We start from the raw sequence: 18078 nt of genomic DNA, 5'->3' as shown, positions 1-18078 counted from the left end.
AGGGCCTTGCCCGCCGGACTCCTGTTGTTTGCTGTGAAGCGATCAGATGTCACATAATCACGACAGTCTTCCCCCTTCCAGTGCAGGATGAAGTGTTCGAGTTCCCTGGCGTCACTGCAGGACACCGAGACCTGGACAGCAGAGCCATCACATTGGTCACAGGCTCTTCTCGCAAGATCTCTGTGAGGCTGCAGCGTGCCACCACCAGCCAGGCCACCCAGACCGAACCCGTATGGTCAGAAGCTGGCTGGGGGGACTCGGGGTCCCACACCTTCCCCAAAATGAAATCCAAGTTCCATGACAAAGCAGCAAAGGACAAAGGTTTTGCCAAGTGGGAAAACGAGAAGCCCAGGGTGCAGGCGGGTGTGGATGTTGTTGATCGGGCCACTGAGTTTGAGCCTGACCAGGATGAAGCAGATGCTGGTGAGACCAGACAGGATGGTGAGGTCAGTGCTGGGTCAAACCACAAATGAAATCACTAGAGGGAGGCTGAAAGGGGCCGACATGAGCATCATAGTGAGCCTGGGAGGAAGCCTATAGTTTTGGGGGCTGAATGGTTGGGCATTAACACATATCACTTTTTGTCTTGCTGTTGGCTAGGTACATGATCATGGGCATATTATTTCTTCTCTTTGCACCTGTTTCATCATGTATAAAATTAAACCAGATGGGGAGCACCTGGGTGGTGCAGTTGGTTAAGCATTTGACTCTTGATCTCGGTTCAGGTTATGATCTCATGGTTTGTGGGTTTGAGCCCCACATTGGACTCTGTGTTGATGGTGCAGGGCCTGCTTGGGATTCTGTCCCTCCTTCTCTCTTTCCCTCATGCACTTGTGCTCTGTCTCTCTCTCTCCAGATAAATAAACTTAAAACAAAATGGAACCAGATGGGTTCTAAAGCTAAGTGAAGTCTGCCATTTCTGTGTCCTAAAATGATGTCCTAGGGACCCATAACTTACTGTGTGTATCCAATAGACCAGTACTCTTTACCAATCAGCTTAGTTTTCCAAGCTAGAATCAGGGCCCAAACTTGGGGGAGGGGGACAGTGGAAACAAAAAACCTGCAGAAAGAGAAGAAGAGTTGGAAACTCTTGCCCTCACTAAAAAAAAAAAAAAAAAAAAAAAAAAAAAAAAAAAAAAAAAGGCATTTGACAGCACTATGGAGAAGGGGGTGGTGAGAATCAGAGACATGGCAGACTCAAGGTTCTATAAGCCAGGCTCTGGCTCCATGCAGAAATTATACTCACATCATCCGAAGCAGATTGGGAAGCATATGGAATTTGTTAGAATAAGCTGAAAATATAAATTGATTCAAGATAGACTTAGATAAATTTATTAGTCAACAGTCCATAGTGTATTCAGAAAAAAGATTTGGGGAAATTGGTGTCATATTCTTAACCTTTCAAGCTGTGCCATGGAGGGCAGCCATTGCGTCTCTACGGAATCATTCTCATAAACAGAATTATTAGGTTAGGCAGAGATCCTATTGGATCGAGCCAGTGTTCTTTATTCTTATGGGTGGTCCTCTACATTCCACTCTTTAGGAGACCTAAACACACTGTTTCCATAGTTCCCCCGATGAGAAAATCTCCAGTGACCTTTAACCAAAATTCCTCTAGTTCCTTCCTCATTGAAGACAATTAATAAGGAGGCCACATATTATTTTCAGTCTTATGCAGTTTCTTGTAATTCCCGCTGAGCCATTTCTTTTCCTTTCTTTATAACACCAACTTTTAAAAACAGCTGTGTTGAGACCTAATTTATGTACTATAAAACATACTCATTTGAAGTGTATAATTCAGTGGTTTTTAGTAGTCACAGAGATGCGCAACCATCACTGCAGTCTAATTACAGAACATTTATGTTATTCCCAAGTGTATCCATTAGCAGTCACTGCTCGTCTCCCCTATCTCATTCTGGCCCTAGGCAACCAACTAATTTACTTTCTGTCTCAATAGGTTTGCGATACCAACTGTATTTTTAACATTTCTTCCTTGATCATCTTGGCAAATCTTTCAGTCCTATCCTTCCATTTCTTCAACTGGCCTAGCATAGTTCAAGGTGGGAATATAAAAGTGAATAAGAAAAAATTCCTGATACCAGGACAGAGGAAGATATCCTGGGGGAAGGGTCTTCACTTGGGGTCTAAAGAAGGGCCTCAAGGAGTTTACAAAAATGTATTACATTTTATGTGAAATTATATATGGACATATGCTCATTTCTGGGGAAAGGTCCACAGCATTGAGCAGATTCTCAAGGGGATCTATGACCCCCAAAAAGCCAGGAATCGTTGTGCAAGATTTTTTGGATGAAGCCTGGAAATTGTGCTAGTCACCCCATTACCACCCCAGCCTGTGGAGGCTACTTCCGTGAGTGCTGTGGCTATAATTGAAATCTCAGGAAAAACAAGAGCTTCAATGGGTAGGGTCATGGGATGCCTACCTAGAACTTTCTAGATGGTGCTCACCTCATGGACCATCTCTGAATTCAGAGGAGTACCTGCTTTTGCTTAATAATGGTGAAAGTAGCCATGAGCTCACTTCTGTTCACCTAGCACTGTTCAAGTTACCTCAACCTTGCTCCTGGCTTACGAGAAATTCACAACCTGTTAGATGTAGGACAATTACATGAGTAAGAGTTCTGGATCTTCAGCCTGTATAAGCAAATAGAGACAAAGATCTGCATTTTTTTTTTGAATTTAATTTTATTCTTTGAAAATTGAACGTTTACATTCAGGGTTTGTCTTACCCCTTCAATTTTCTCACGTATAAGTCATAGAGACAGGTCACTGACTACTAGTATTGAATTTCATGTGTGCTAGTTGAAGAAGACAGTACGTTCATATATAAATAAAATGCATATGGCATACAGGCTCCTTCTCATCCAAATCAGTAACTAATGAAAAGACATTTACCCTTGTTTAGGGAAAAAAGGAAAAAGGGGAAAAAAAAGGTGACAAAATTATGCCACAGTTGAGTATGTAGACAAAGGCCTTTCATACTTAGGATTTTTTTCTGCCCAGCAAGGTAATGAATGGGATTCAGAGAAATGATCTACACATTTATTATTTAGAATCAGATGATGTTTATAAGCCCCAAGAGTAAAAAGGCCCACTGACAGAAAAGACAGTTGTGTTTGTGATGTGCATATTTCCTTTGGCTGAGTTGCAGGATTCACCCTCATTTTAAAATACAAGGGTGTGAATATTTTTTTGTGACCATGGATATCATTTCACCAATGATCATTGAGCCCCTGGATCGCAGGGACAAGATGGCAGATCATAATTATTCTCCTGGCAGTAAGAACATGTATATTTTCTTTATAATGCTTCTTTGTTTTCCATTACCTTCTGCTAAATTAGATCTAATTAACAAATATATAAGGGCTAGGGATTGCTGGACTAAACAAAGTTTAATATGTTCATATCTTTTTCCTCTCTCTATATATCTCTCTATATATATACCTATATAGATATATATCTTTTTCCCTTACAAGTTTTCTCAGTGCCCTTATGCAAATTTACATTGTGGATTTCTAAGAGGGAAGCCTCAAGAAGCATTTAACAGACCAGTGTTTTGTGGAGCACCCTTTAGGGAACATTAACATAAGCATCCTTGTTGGACTCTGTAAGATTTAAGATTTCATGTGCTATGGGACTATATGACCTTTTAATTCCCTCTAAATCTTGAGAGTCAAAGTACTGATCATCTGAGATGTTCCCTCAAATGTAACTGATAAACTGCTTTCTAGGAATATTCTTATTTTGTTAAATGCAACCCAGGCATACAACAGGTTCTGATTTGTATTGCAGGATGGCTGACTTCAGGCCGAGGACACTGGAGGCAATCATATTGGCATTTGGAAGGAGCGAGATGAGAAACTCTGAAGAACGCTCCAACTCAGGAAGTTATCTGAAAAGATACCTTGGACTTTGATTGACTGGTGACACCATGGGATCTCCCTGATTGGACTATGGGACAGAGGATTTCCCCCGTGAACTATTTATTTCCTCCTCCCTGGGCTCTAGTTAGGTGTCACAAAGATTGGGTGATGTAGTTGGTAGTTTTCTCATCTATCTTTTTCTAGAGCCATTTATCTATGAGTGAAGTGAAAGCTTTTCTGCATGTACTTGATACTCCTTCTCTAAACTCCAACTTTAATTTTGTTGTGAGAATATTATTTCAGTATTTTTATAAACTTTTGGTGGGGGAGGAGTCAATTTAGAGGTCTTTTTTTTTTCTTTTGTGCTTTTTGGAGGGGACCAGGACTTATTTTCTAGAAGGACACAGAAGCTCTTCAGATCCTGGAAGGTGGTGGTTCTACCAACCCAAGGAGAAGATGTTTACATTGTTCTTACCATACAGTTGCTATTAGAATATGTAACGAGTCATACATTTATATTCAATAAGTCTTACCCATTCTGCATCATAAGGAAGCTATGAGACAGCCATGAAAACTCTCCTGATATTTATAATTGCCATGGGGGAAAATTAAGTATACTTGTCTCATCTGACTAGGTTTAGCTATATTTCCCTAAAACTCCTGTTAAGACTGCCAGTAAGAAATGTGGATGGTGATTACAAAATCAATTAAAATTTTGAGGGATAAAATTTAGGAGAAAAACAAACCACCAGAAAAGCAAACCACTTAGTGAAATGAAAAACACCCAGCAGTCTTTAAAAAGTCAAAATAGTTTTGAGAATTTTATTTGTTACAAAAGAAAAGTTTGGGTTGTGACAGGGAACTTTTGTCCTCTTCTGAAGAAACCACCATCCATAATTAAATAGTCATAAAAATCTGATCATCAGAAACCACCTTTTGATTAATATTTTATTTCAGCTTTTCATGTATCAATATTTTAAATATCTTCCTTTGACCTAAATAATTAGATGTGGGTCTGTTTTTTACATGATTAGAAGAGAGAGAACTTAGCTCAACATGTTCAAATAAAGAGATTGGATTGAGCCAGTGGGCAAGGGGAATGAGCTGGTGCCTCGTGACCAGAGAGAAGCTGGACCCACAGAGGTGCCCTGCTCTGCATTGGGAGTTGAAGTGTGTATACCACATAAGACTGAATCTGTTTCTGTGAGGGGCAGTCCCTTCAGCAAAGAAATGCCTTTCTTCTCTTTCTGTTAGGTAAAATTGAGGACAGTTCTGCTCTGCAAACAGTTGACCACCTGCTCTGGGCAGGTCCTGTGCTAGATACACAAAGACAAGTAACACCTGATCTCTGCCCTCAGGAGCTGAGAGCCTGTGGGTGTTAAGGCAAGATGGTTCCATAAAGTACAGTTCCAGATTTGCTAGAACTAATGGTGCCAAACAGACTGAGAAATCAATGTGCAAATTAAATGAAGTTATTAGTTGAGGGAGCTTTGATTAAACTGTGTAATAAGAGAACTCACCATGTACAAAGCCCCTCAGAAAGCCAGCAGCCATCCCTATGTGTTGGCTCTATGTATATATACTATCTATTCCTATTCATAAATGCAATGAAATACATGTTCACAAAATTAAAAACAGAAAATGGCAATTTCAGTACATGAAACATTTCTTGTACATGTTTTTTTAATTTTAAGAAAATTCAGGAAGAAACTGGGATTCTTCTTTTTCTTCTCAAAGCAATTATTTCACTCATCACTGAGTTTGGGTTAGTTTTGAGTTTTCATACATAAGAAGAGTTTTATATTGTCAGCCTTCCTGTGACAAAGATACCAAATGTACCTTGAATAAAAAAACAAATACAAAGAAAATAAAACAAACATATTTATGTGTGTGTATGTGTATTCATACACATACACATGCATACACTCACAAACACACTACTATTCTTACTTTGCTGAAGAGGAATCTGTGTCCACAATGAAGCTACCTTATAATTTTGATTATATTATTTACTCACAACCACTGGTGACTCTGATGTTTCAATCTGTCAATTTCCCACAATCAGTAAAATGAGTAAATTAGGCACACCCATGGAGAAGCAAAATTAACTATTATATCTGGTTTCTCCAGACCTTCCTTTTGTAGATTTGATGGTCACTATCACCTTTTAGGTGAAAGGCAAAAGCAAAACCAAACTCGTAACAGTGACTGGTATCAGGTACCAGGACAGAATATGTTATATGCTGCAATTCAGTCTTCCTAGAGGGATGTACAAATCGGACTGATGCTGTTTTAGGTCGGCCTCACCAGAGGGTGGCCCTAGTTGGTATTGAACAGTTTTTGTTGAGTGGCTGCTTCCTTAAGCAATAATGTCTCCCCCTGTCCATGGTAATAGTCTCTCCAAAGGTCCAAAGGGCTTGCTGTTTAACTTGCAAGGCAGGACTCCTGCAGAAGGGAGCGTCAAACTGTTACTGATGGTAGGAACCTTAGCATTTCTAAACACATTGATTTTTGACTGAGGAGGTAAATTCAGTCAAATGAAGAGAGTGCAGCCTGTCTCTGGCATGCGATCTGCAGTCAGATTTAAATCTCGTTTCTGCCAGTTGTAGTCATGAGATCCTGGGCAAGTCAGGTACCTCTATCTGAGCCTCAGTTTCCTCCTGTGAAAGGAGAGATTTCCCCACCTTCCTCAACAGACCTCATAGAGCTATTGTAAACATCAGGTTGTATAGTATATGCAAATATCAGGTTGAACAGTATATGTAAAGACCTTACAAGTAAGTTAATCTTACTCTGCAGTTAAGCAGGTTTCTTTTCTAAAATTGTCTGCAGGATCCCAGACTATATGTTTTCATGACTGTGTGCTTTGGAGGCTCTAAAGCCAACGTTTAACTAAATTCTGTATGATTTAAACAACATGAAACGCATATTCTTATTCCTGGCATTATGTGTGTGGAGGGTTAATTCTGGTCTGTTTCCTAACACTGGCTGTTGTCTCTCTGTTTGAAAATAGGTAGACAACATAAAGAAACCAAATGCGTAAAATGTGAGTTTAGAGGAACATAGGTCAACGCATAACTACCCTTAAGAATTTAGTGTTAATAGAGGCAGACAAGAGAAAAACAATTAACTTTTAAAATAAAAAGTACACCATTTATTTGACAGCCAGAATGTATTTTACAACTACTGAAGGTGGTAATGAGTGGAAACGAGTTGGAATTTAAGACTCCTCGGGAAATAGCTTCCTCCAAGTTGCATCCAAAACTTGCTCGCTGGAGTCTAGATGGTACTCAGACCTCAAACAAAAGTATCTATTTTCTTTTAAAAATGTTAATAACAAGCACTTTGGAATTCACATCTATTCAGAAACTAAGTGACTTGCAGTTTATACAAAATAGCAAAAGGAAGGCATTGCTGGGGGGCATTCTGTAAGGCAGCTGGCCTGAACACTTCAAAAATAAACCTAAAAGGGACCAAGCAGTTCTGGATCAAAGGAAACACATTAACCAAATGAAATGCAACAACCAAATGCAATGTTGTAAACCTTGATGGGACTTTTAAAGCAGACACTTTGCAGGCAGCAGTTAGGGAAATCTAAATACGAACGATAGCAGTCCCCTTTATCTGCAGCTCAGTTTCCAGACTTTCAGTTACCTGCAGGTGATACCATTGAAGCAGGTGATTCCCCTTCTGACCAATTGTCAGGAGGTCATAGGTCCATAGTAGCCTAATGTGACCCCTGCCTCACATTCAACCTCACTAGCTTGCTTCACTCACCTCACTTCTCCTCAAGCGGGCATTGTGTTATCTCACATCATCAGAAGATGAAAGGTGAGTACAGCACTGTAAGAGGTTTTGAGAGACAGGGGCGCCCGGGTGGCTCAGTCGGTTAAGTTTCCGACTCCTGATTTTGGCTCAAGTCATGAGCTCAGGTATGTGGTTTTGAGCCCCGCGTCGGGCTCCATGCTGATAGTAGAGTGTGCTTGGGATTCTCTCTCTGCCCCTCCCCCACTCATGCTCCCTCTCTCTCCCTCTCTAAATAAATAAGTAAATAAATAAATAAATAAAAACTAAAAAAAGATGTTTTGGAAGAGAGAGAATATTCACGTAACTTTCACTGCAGTATTTACGTTGTTTTATTATTGTTAATCTCTTACTGTGCCTAATATATAAATTAAACTTTATCATAGGTATATTGTAGGAAAAAACAGCCTATATTGGGGTTCGGTGTTAACCGCGGTTTCAGGCTTTCGCTGGGGGTTTTGGAACATATACTTTGCTGATGGAAGGGGACTACCATATGTTAAATAACTTAAAGTTTATTCACTTCAGTATGAAAATGATTTCATGGTTCTATAAAAGAATGCCTTTATTTTTAGGAGGTGCCTGCTAACATAGGGATGAAGTATCAAGATTGCTATTTACTTTAAAATGGTTCAGTGAGGGGCACCTGGGTGGCTCAGTCGGTTTAGTGTCTGACTTCTGATTTTGGCTCATGAACTCGGGGTTCGTGAGTTCGAGCCCCACATTGGGCTCTGCTGTGGTGGGATACTCTCTGCTCCTCCCCGACTCTATCTCAAAATTAAAAAAAAAATTAATAAAAAAATCTTAAAATGGTTCAGTGAAAAACAAGTTTTTGTGTAGAGAGAGAAAGTGAATGTGGCAAGATGTTAACAATTGTTAAATCTGTGTAAAGGGTATATGGATATTCATTGTACTATTTCTTAAGCTTTTCAGCAGTTTTGTAGTTTAAAAAAGCTGGGGGTGGGAAAAGAAATGATTAATTCTAATCTTGCTGGAAATCATTTAGAAGCAACAATGAGAAGAACAAAAAGCAAGTTCCATTTGCAGAGTGCCTACTAGGGCCCAACAGGAAAGATGGCCAAAAGCATCAGAGATTGATCAGAGGCTTTCAGGGGAGATGTCCCCGTAGCAGAGGGATTATAAACAAACAAACACAGGCAGCTACAAGCACCCTCTCAACACAGAGGCAAGTTCTGAAGTGCATCTCCTCAATCCTTTGTTCACAAGGGAAGGAATGCATGTACCAGCCCGGGTCAGGAGCCTCCTGGACCTGGTTTGGTTCTGAGAAACAGAGCAGAGCACACAGACAGGGAACATTTGCAAGAACATGATCTGCTCTACCATAGCAGGCTGCTACAGGCTTGTGACAAAACAAAACAAAACAAAAAAAGATCCGCTGTTGCCAGTCCTTGCCAATTAGCCTTTACTAATTGAACTTAGTGCAAACCCCAGGATGGTGACAGATTTCACCTGGTCTGGACTTTATCCTGGCTCCTTCCCTGCATGAACTTCCCATAGATTTTGGATAAAAGTTCAAAATTACAAACAGTTAAAAACCCAAGGCATACCAGAGGGGGGAAAAAAAGGATATAGCTAAACAGGTATCAGAAGACCTCTCACCTGAAAGCAAGCCAACCAACCACAATGTTACAGAGCAGATGAAAATTGTTTCTGCACGTATTAAAGCCACTTCATGAATTCCTAGTCCACAGAAATCACGATAATAGTAAATGCTTAGTGTTGTTTTAAGCTACTAAATTTTAGGGTATTTTGTCACACAGTAATAGAGAACTAACACAACATCTTGCTGGACAGTTCAACGCTAACGTTTAGATTATCTTCTCTACTGTGCAAAAAGTTGTTTCCTTACCAGATAAAAATTGTTTGCATTCTTAAGTTTTCTTCAAGTGAGAATCTGGATCCTAATCCATAAAAAATAGTATAACAAAGTTCTGTTCCCCTAGAAGAGAGTTTCTCAACATCTGCTTGACTGACACTTGGTTCCAGATAATTTTTTGTTGGGACAGGGTGGGGGCTCTGCTGTGCATTGCAGGTCACACTGCTAGATGCCAGTGGCACATCCTCCTCTCCCTTAAGTTGTGACAACCAAAAATGTACCCAGACATTTGCACATGTTCTCTATGGGGCAAAAGTGCCCGTCTCTGAGAACCACTTCCCAGAATTATTTGGAGGTCTTGTTCAAACACATGGCTGGGCCCCATCCACACAGTTTGATTCTTTTGGTCTGGGGTAAGGCCTGAGAACTAGCATTTCTAACAAGTACCTAGGTGATATTGTTGCTGATCCTGCTAGCTGGGTACTACACTTGAGAATCATTGTTCTAGAAAGTCAGATAACCTTTATGTACACTTGTTAGATACTACTTTAGAATGAAACCCAAAGGCCGAGAAGACCTCTTTGGCCTTAATTCCAGGTTTCCAATGACTTTTCTTAGTATTTCTAAAGATATAGAAGGTGAAGGCAATTCTGCATAGTTATAAAGGTAAACACTGGAACAGAATTCTAAATCTTTCTAAATACCAGAATACAAAAACCAAAGCAAAGAGACCTTGTAACTTTTAAAAGTCTAAAAATGGAAAACACATCCTAAAATAAGAAGAGTTCAAATAAGTTCAAATGTATCTGTCATATAACTGTAAATGGGCTAAATTCAACTATTAAAAAGATTCTCAGACTGGTAAAGAAAAACCCAGTCCTAGGCTGTGTATGAGAGGCTTGTCATAAGTGATTCAGACACTCAAAAGTTAAAAAAAAAATGGACAAAGATATATCAGGCAAATGAAAACAGGAAATATTGGTCATAGATATAGTATCACATAAAATTCAAGGCAAAAGGCACAAAAAGAGACAAAGGCAGGCCTATTTTAATGCTAAAGAGAACAATCCACAATGAAAATATAATTACAGACAGATGTTTTTCACCAAACTATAGAACATCAACATTTATAGGACAAAAGTGTAGGAGATTCAATGAGAAAAACACAAATAAGTGGAACAAGACATTTATTTTCACCTTCTCAGCTCATGATATACCAAATACTGAGTACACAAAAAATAACTTGCCAGATGTGGACCATCCAAAATGGTAGGCACCAGCCAGTGTGCTGTTGAGTACTCAAAATGTGGCTAGCCCAAATTAAAATGTGCTATAGGTTGAAAACATGCCAGATTTCAAAGACAGTTCACAAAAAAGGTAAACTACATCCTTAAGAAATTTTGAGTATTGATTCCATGGTGCAATGATAACATTTTTGATAATGGGTTAAATAAAATATATAATTAAAAATAATTTTACCTTTTTTTACTTAACATGGCTGCCGTAAGATTTACAATTGCATACATGGGGGCGCCTGGCTGGCTCAGTAGCAAGAGCATGTGGGTCTTGATCTCAGGGTCGTGAGTTCAAGAGCCATGTTGGGTGTAGAGATTACTTAAATAAACTTAAAGAAAAAAAAAGTTAAAAAATAAAATAAAGTGCTCCTGAGAGACACAAAAGAAGATTGAGATGAATGGAAAGCCACTAAATTTTGGGGTAAGAAGGAAACATCATAAAGATTTCAGTTGTCTTCGAATGAACCTTTGAATTTCTTACTTCAATTCCTAGAAAGTGCTAAGAGGCAATTTGTTTTTCATTAGCAAATCGATTTTAAAATTCATGGTTGGGGAGGAACAAACATGAACAGCAAAGTAATATCTGAAAAATACTAATGAGTGAGTACTAATTAGCTCCATCAGACATTGAAGCACAATATTATAAAGGTATGAATTCATAGACATAGAATACCAAGTCCAGAAACTGAGGAAGCAGTAGGATAATTAAGTATATGATAAAGTGGTCATCTCATATCATTTCAGAAAATAAATATAATTCAGCAAAATAACTAGAGACCACTGGGAAGCAAGCTTAAAATAAATTTGGATTTACAGCTCAAAACTTACACCATGATAATTTACAAATGAACGAAAGATTTACATGGAAAAACATCAAACTGTACTGTAAACTATGGGATAAATATTTTAAATTATTACATAGGTCAAGCCTTTTTAAGTAGAATGCAGTACACAGAGCTACAAATTCATTAAGACAAATTCAACTTCTGGGTTTCAAATAAAATGGGCAAAGGAATTGAAAAGATAATTCACACCAAAAGAAATCCAGAGGACACACTATGTTACCCTTCTCCCTAAAAAGAAATATAACTTAAAACTGTACTAGAGTAATAGTTTTCACTCCTCGGATTCAAAAAATTTGAACACTTTCTTGGCATGAGTGTGGGGAAGTAGACATTCCATTCACATATCACTGTTGGGAATATAAATTTGTGGAACCTTGATGAAGACCATTTTGGCAACATCTGTCAAAATTCAACATGTATTTTCTTTTTGACCTAGTAGTTCTGTGTCTGGGAATTTATCCTAAAGATGATGATGATGATGATAATGTTAGCAGTAGTAGCAGCAGCTGAAACAGCATTTACTGTATGTCAGGCATTGCTCTAGGTGGTTTACACAGGGCCATTCATCGAATATCTGTAGTGACTCGAGTTCTTACCAACAATGAAAAACTTGAGGCACAGAGAACTTAAGTAACAGGCCCAAGGACACACAGCTAATAAGTGGTGAAGCTAGGCTTCAAACCCCAGCAGTATGGATCCAGAATCCCGGCTCTTGTGACCTCTCAAGATCTACTGGGACACAAGAGAAATACAAAGTGAACACGGCTTATCACAACATTATTGTTCAGGATAGGAAACCACTGTAAATAATCTAGTATCAATTAATAAAGCCCGGGTTAAACAAATAAACGCTTATATCTATCCATATAATGTAATGCCATTTAGACATTAAAAAAAAAAAAAAGGAAACTCTTCATGAATTGATATAGAAAGGTCTGCAAAATAAATTTTAAAGAAAAATCAAGGTGAAAAACAGTATGTATGGATGTATTGCATGCCATCATTCGTGTGTAAGTGGAGGGAAAACATGAGCTTATTTATTCTCTTTATATGTGTAAAATATGTCTGAAAGAGGACACATCCACACACCCGTAACAAATTAGATATCTATGAGTGGGTAGGGGGAGGACTGTGTGGCAGAGGGACACAGAGACTTCCGTGAAAAACTTTCTATGTTTTGAATTTTGAGCCATGTAATAGCTATTCAAAAATGAAATAACTGGTTTTTAAATTCCAAATATAGCATTCTTTCCAGTGCCACATGCCATCTCTTTTTCCATAGCTAAAACACCTTCAGAGGGGTTGTTCTACACACCCCAGTGCTAGTAGAGATCATACTCTCAAAAAGGGGCTTCTCTGGTACACGATATAGGCAGCTACTTCTGGTCTAGGACAGTGCATTATTAATGAAGTAAGTCCTCAGACATACATGAAGACATTTACCAGCTTATGGTCTTTAAGCCTTTCTGCTCACCTGCACATTTTTAAGTTTATGTACAAAATGTTTTATCATAAGTTTAAGTTTATTGCTTGCTGTAAGACGAAATGAGCATTGACTGTGATCGGAATAAACATTTCAGGACATGATTTGATAAAATAGGTTCTAGGTACCTTACTGAATAATGACCTCCAAATCTGAAAGAAAGAGTTTAACAATTTGTCTATGAGTTGTATCCAATGAATCGTAGTAAGATTTGGTTTTTATAAAATAGTCTGGTGATATTTAAAATAATCCACATAACTAACCAATACTCTTTTGGTTTCTCTGAATTCAGAATTTCCCTAGACAGGCCAATTTGATCCTTAAGGGAAATAAATATAAAGAGATTTAAGGGGCAGGAGTGCTTTGAATAGATGTTAACCAATATATTTTAAGGTCTCTGTGTTTGGTACCCAGAGGATTTTACACCTGGTGCAATTCACAAGAGGAATATATCAGAGATATATTGTGGACTTTTTGTTTGCTTGTCTGTCTTTTGGTGAAGTGGGAAAAGTTATTTTCTCAGCTAGGTTTGGGAAAGAGTATTTGTGGAAGACGAGGATTGGGAATTTATTCCCTTACTTAGAGCAATCCATTCGAGCAGCGTATCCTTTGCAATGACTGCATGTTCTTGCTAATTCCATTTTGGAAAACTATGCTAAATCAGATGCATCATCCTACCTTCTTAGTTTACCTTGTTTTTTGTTTTTTTTGTTTTTTGTTTTTTTTGTTTTTTTATCATTAGGAAAAGAAAGTGCCCAACTAGAGGGAATATTTGATAGAAATGTAAAAACAAGGAGTCTCCTGATCTTCACCTCCATCCCTTTGTTGTCCTTGATGCTGTTGCAAAGCTGCTCTGTTTTACACACACACTGAATAGACTGGAAAAGATTTCTCTTACTAGACAAAAACTAGAATTAAGAAGCATCATAGGTCTGTATGTAGGATATCAAGATAATTTAGGCTGTTTTGAAGTTGTAATAAGGAGAATTGAAACATTTATTCCAAACTTGAACCAGGAAGGGACGAGAGCTATTCTCCCTTTGGTTCTATTTAAGGTGTTCCTGAGCAGTAATTACTTATGTATTGATAGTAGCTAACACTGAGTTTATACCATGTACTGTACATCATGGTGGGCATTTTATACAGATTATCATACTTAATAATTGTTAGTGCACTCAAGTTCTGAATCCAGAACACCCATCTCCCGGTGCTCTAAGTGAATTGGGCAAATATTGTATCCACACATTGCTTTTCAATTTTAATACAGGTATACATTTCATTGCCCTAGTCTGTTACAGATGTGCCTCTAGGGGAGACATGCTTTCTATTACTTTTGTTTTTCCATGGGAAAGCACTTAAATAACAGGGAAAGAAGGTAACTGTTAGCGGTGCAATATTTAAAACTGTTATCTCAGCATCATTGTAAATAAGATTACAAAAAAGCCCTCCCTTATCCCTTTCAGTTGGGATTTCTGAAAATTGAAGGTTAGAATGAAACAAATTTCTTTATAGTTTTGCACTAGTTGACTTTAAAAATAAATTTTTTTAAATGTTTATTTTTGAGAGAGAGAGACTGAGCATGAGCAGGGGAGGGGCAGAGAGAGAGAGGGAGACACAGATCCCAAGAGGGCTCTGAGCTCCTAGCTGTCAGCGCAGAGCCTGATGAGTGGCTCGAACTCATGAAACATGAGATCATGACCTGAGCTGAAGTTGGTTGCCTAACCCACTGGGCCACCCAAGCACCCCAATGTAGTTGACATCTGATTGGTCTTCTGTACCACTGGTACATTGAGTGGGAAAGGATTTTGTAGGAATCTAATGCAGGAGACATTAGAGCCAGTGCTGGCTAAGGCTGTGTTAAGTGCTGGAAGCTATGCTGGGAGTAAACCTTTTTGTCCTGAGGAACTGATTGTACTTTTCAAAACTTTCCCCAAGAAAATTTCTCCACTATCTTGTAAATGCCTCGTTTAAAAAATGGCATTAAGATACAGTCAGTGATAGATAGGTTTGCTTTGAATTCACAGAGAATTCTGCAGTTGACCCTTTTGGGTTCTTGAAGATACTCGAAAATTTCCTTGAAAATTTCCTTGGGTTTTTGTAACCTCTCAGGGCACACTTCATTCCATTAAATTTTACATTGTTATTTTACTGTCCTTCTCCTCTAGTGAAGATTCTGGAAACAGTCTAAATTTACTTTCATGTCTTTCCTTCCTCAAACTCCAGTAAGCTGGCTTTAGTTCTGAAAGTTCTATTGAAAAGGTCACAAGATATAACGGCTATTTTAAGCTCTGGTTCACTGAATCCCTGTAGTATATGGAATTGTTAGTTACTGAGCTCTGGAGCCTAGGTTTGATTCTAGCCCTCCTGCTTACTAGCTACATGGATGTTGGTAGTCTACTCAACAACCATCCTGGGCTTCATTCTTTGTGTGAAACTGGGGTAACACAATGCTCTTGATGAAGGGTAACAGACTACTGCTGTTACTACTAAACCAAGATTCCCATGCTGCTGCTGTTTTCCTCTTGCTTCTGTGACCCTGATCCATCACTCCTTAAGTGATTCCGAGATTCTGTCTAATCTAGAAAGATCTAATGCCCTTTCTCCCTCTTTGGTGATTTAATAGAGTCCTTATTCTGAATATCCCAATGCAAAGTCACTGGATGTTGATCATTCCCAAGTCTGTCTCCTGACATGTCCCCAAATTTCAGATTGAAATCATCCCCCTCCCTATTATTATATGGGATATAATATATGGTTCTGATTCCAATCGTTGCCCTCTCCTTAAATCCATTCTCTTCTCCGGTCAGTGATTTACATAGAATCCAGATCTATGTTGCATACGCGGGTATACTGAGGCACATAAACTAGGTCCAAATTACTTAGGAAGAGATGTAGAGCCATCTATTAACTGGCTTCTACCATGTTTCTACTTCATAGGAGCAATACTAAACACTGTGCTACCCTAGTACCCTGGTGTAACTTTCATTTTTATTATATTCTGTAATTACCTGTTTCTGGCTCTGCCACGGGACATTTTCCAAGGCAGGACTAACTTACCTCCATATTTTTTTCAAGGTCTTCCCTCAAATTCTTAGGGAACATGTTTAAAAAAAAGTTTTATTCTAGTTCCACCCTCGGTTTCTTCATTTACATTTAGTGGGAAGTAAATGATTTACTGGGAAAGTTCTCGTGCCAACAGCTGTGTTTATGCAACATCTTTACCAACATACTTTTACAGGTGACTAAAAGTACCCAAGGTGAGTGAGTTCAAACACTGACATGCGTACCTGCCTCCATCAGTGATTTGAACTGTAGGAATACATTAATGTATACAACTGTGGAAACGGAGCACTGAACAAAAAGAACATTTCTAATGATTATAATTATGTTAGTGAGCAACGAGAAACAAGAATAGCAGGGAAAAAAGACATTTTATATAACATTAGGTACCCTGTGATGAATGTATTTTGTAAGTAAACCCAATGGCCCTGTTAAAAAATAATGAATCAAATACCATCCAAAGTACTTAAGACAGAATGGTTTATTATGAATATGTCTAAAACCTATTTTCAAAAGGATATAATATAGGTAAATAAAATATCCAGAAAGGTAGAATGGGCACAACATAAAAAAATCCAATAGAATGTAAGTGATTTGGGCATGGGAAAATAGGTTAGTATATACAGACATGATTTCAAATGGTTTCCCTTAGCAAGAACTTATTTAACTCTTCTGTGTCCAGCACAGTTGGATGGATACTAGCTCAGTTTGGATCTAGAGCAAGAAATGAGAATGATAGTGGCAGATGTCAGATAATCTCCACAGAGAATGTGGACACACTATTTTAGTTTCTGGTTCAGAGAAGAAACAAAAGCACTAACAAAAGGTTCTTTCTCAATCTAAGTTAACAGTATTTTAAGATTTCATATGTCAAAAATTCCCATCTAAACATTTATCTTATTTCTCCAAGAAATTCCCACATTCCCTAATCTAGTTATTGTTTACTGCAAGTTAAAGTTATGAATATGTGTAAAATCGATACACGCTCTATACAAAATCTCAGAACTTTATTTTAATATAATGACTAACTGGTGGTTTGAAAGATACCCTATTCAGAGAGAACTTAGTCTGTCAAAGAGGAGAAACTAAAAGACCATCTTTTTATGGGTTTATAATGGGGGTAAAATGCTAGTTTGAGGCAGAAAACGGAGATGCAAATTTTAGAGCCATCATAAAAAAAATGTGTATTTGCTTGCTTACATGCTCAAATTCGAAAAGCAGTCTATTAACCACAAAAATAAATCAAAATTATGTTTGTCAAAAGAATGAAACATATTCATTAGGTATACTGTGGAGTCTTTGGTTACAAAACAGATAAAGCAAATGTTAAGGTAACTACTGAGAATACATTCTAGGTTAAGATGTGAAACCTTGACAATTTTATTTCTGATAGGACATCCCTATACATACTAAATATATTTAATAGCATAGAGACACCAATAATTACAACTTTCAAGACAGACCTTAAAATCTTTAATGATAAATAAGAGTATTTTCAATTATCTTCAAGTTTGAACATTTTAGGATGGTAAAGTCTTGCCAAAAAATCTAAAAAACCGGTAAAATTAACAAAATGATCAAGGTAGGTTTTTAAAATGGTTTTTAGGTACCAAGAGAATGTGCCTATCTCAATATCAAAAATAATATTGCTATTCTATGGCAAGACATTTAGTAGGAAAAGGAAATACTATTCCTGTTTTTACAAACATATATTTTCAATTCACTTCCTTTTAAGAAAAATGTCCCTCATTCGTAGGAAGAATGGCAAAATAAAAAAAAACCCTGAAAGATTAGGGTCATTAATTTATCTTTGCCTAATACATTGTGTAACAACAGCTCCCCCCAGTGGCCAGAAATGAGTAGTGAAGCTTTC

At 38.0% G+C, this 18078-nt stretch overlaps 1 protein-coding gene across 10 annotated transcripts in view; it reads left to right on the top strand.

The window, feature by feature from the left end:
• RASGRP3 (RAS guanyl releasing protein 3) overlaps nucleotides 1-6825 on the top strand; it is a 105681-nt gene extending 98856 nt beyond the window's left edge. For all 10 annotated transcript variants that reach the window (XM_019827694.3, XM_045054698.1, XM_045054697.1 and 7 more), the window contains 2 exons: nucleotides 82-446; nucleotides 3811-6825. In XM_019827694.3, the coding sequence (XP_019683253.1) occupies nucleotides 82-446; nucleotides 3811-3819 (374 nt within the window). In that variant the 3' untranslated portion in view covers nucleotides 3820-6825. The remainder of the gene's footprint in view (nucleotides 1-81; nucleotides 447-3810) is intronic.
• Nucleotides 6826-18078: the final 11253 nt, after the last annotated feature.

The sequence above is a fragment of the Felis catus genome, chromosome A3, assembly GCF_018350175.1.
Source record: "Felis catus isolate Fca126 chromosome A3, F.catus_Fca126_mat1.0, whole genome shotgun sequence".
NCBI lineage: Eukaryota > Metazoa > Chordata > Mammalia > Carnivora > Felidae > Felis > Felis catus.
Note: the sequence above shows the minus strand (reverse complement) of the source record. Positions and strands in the feature narration are given on the sequence as shown.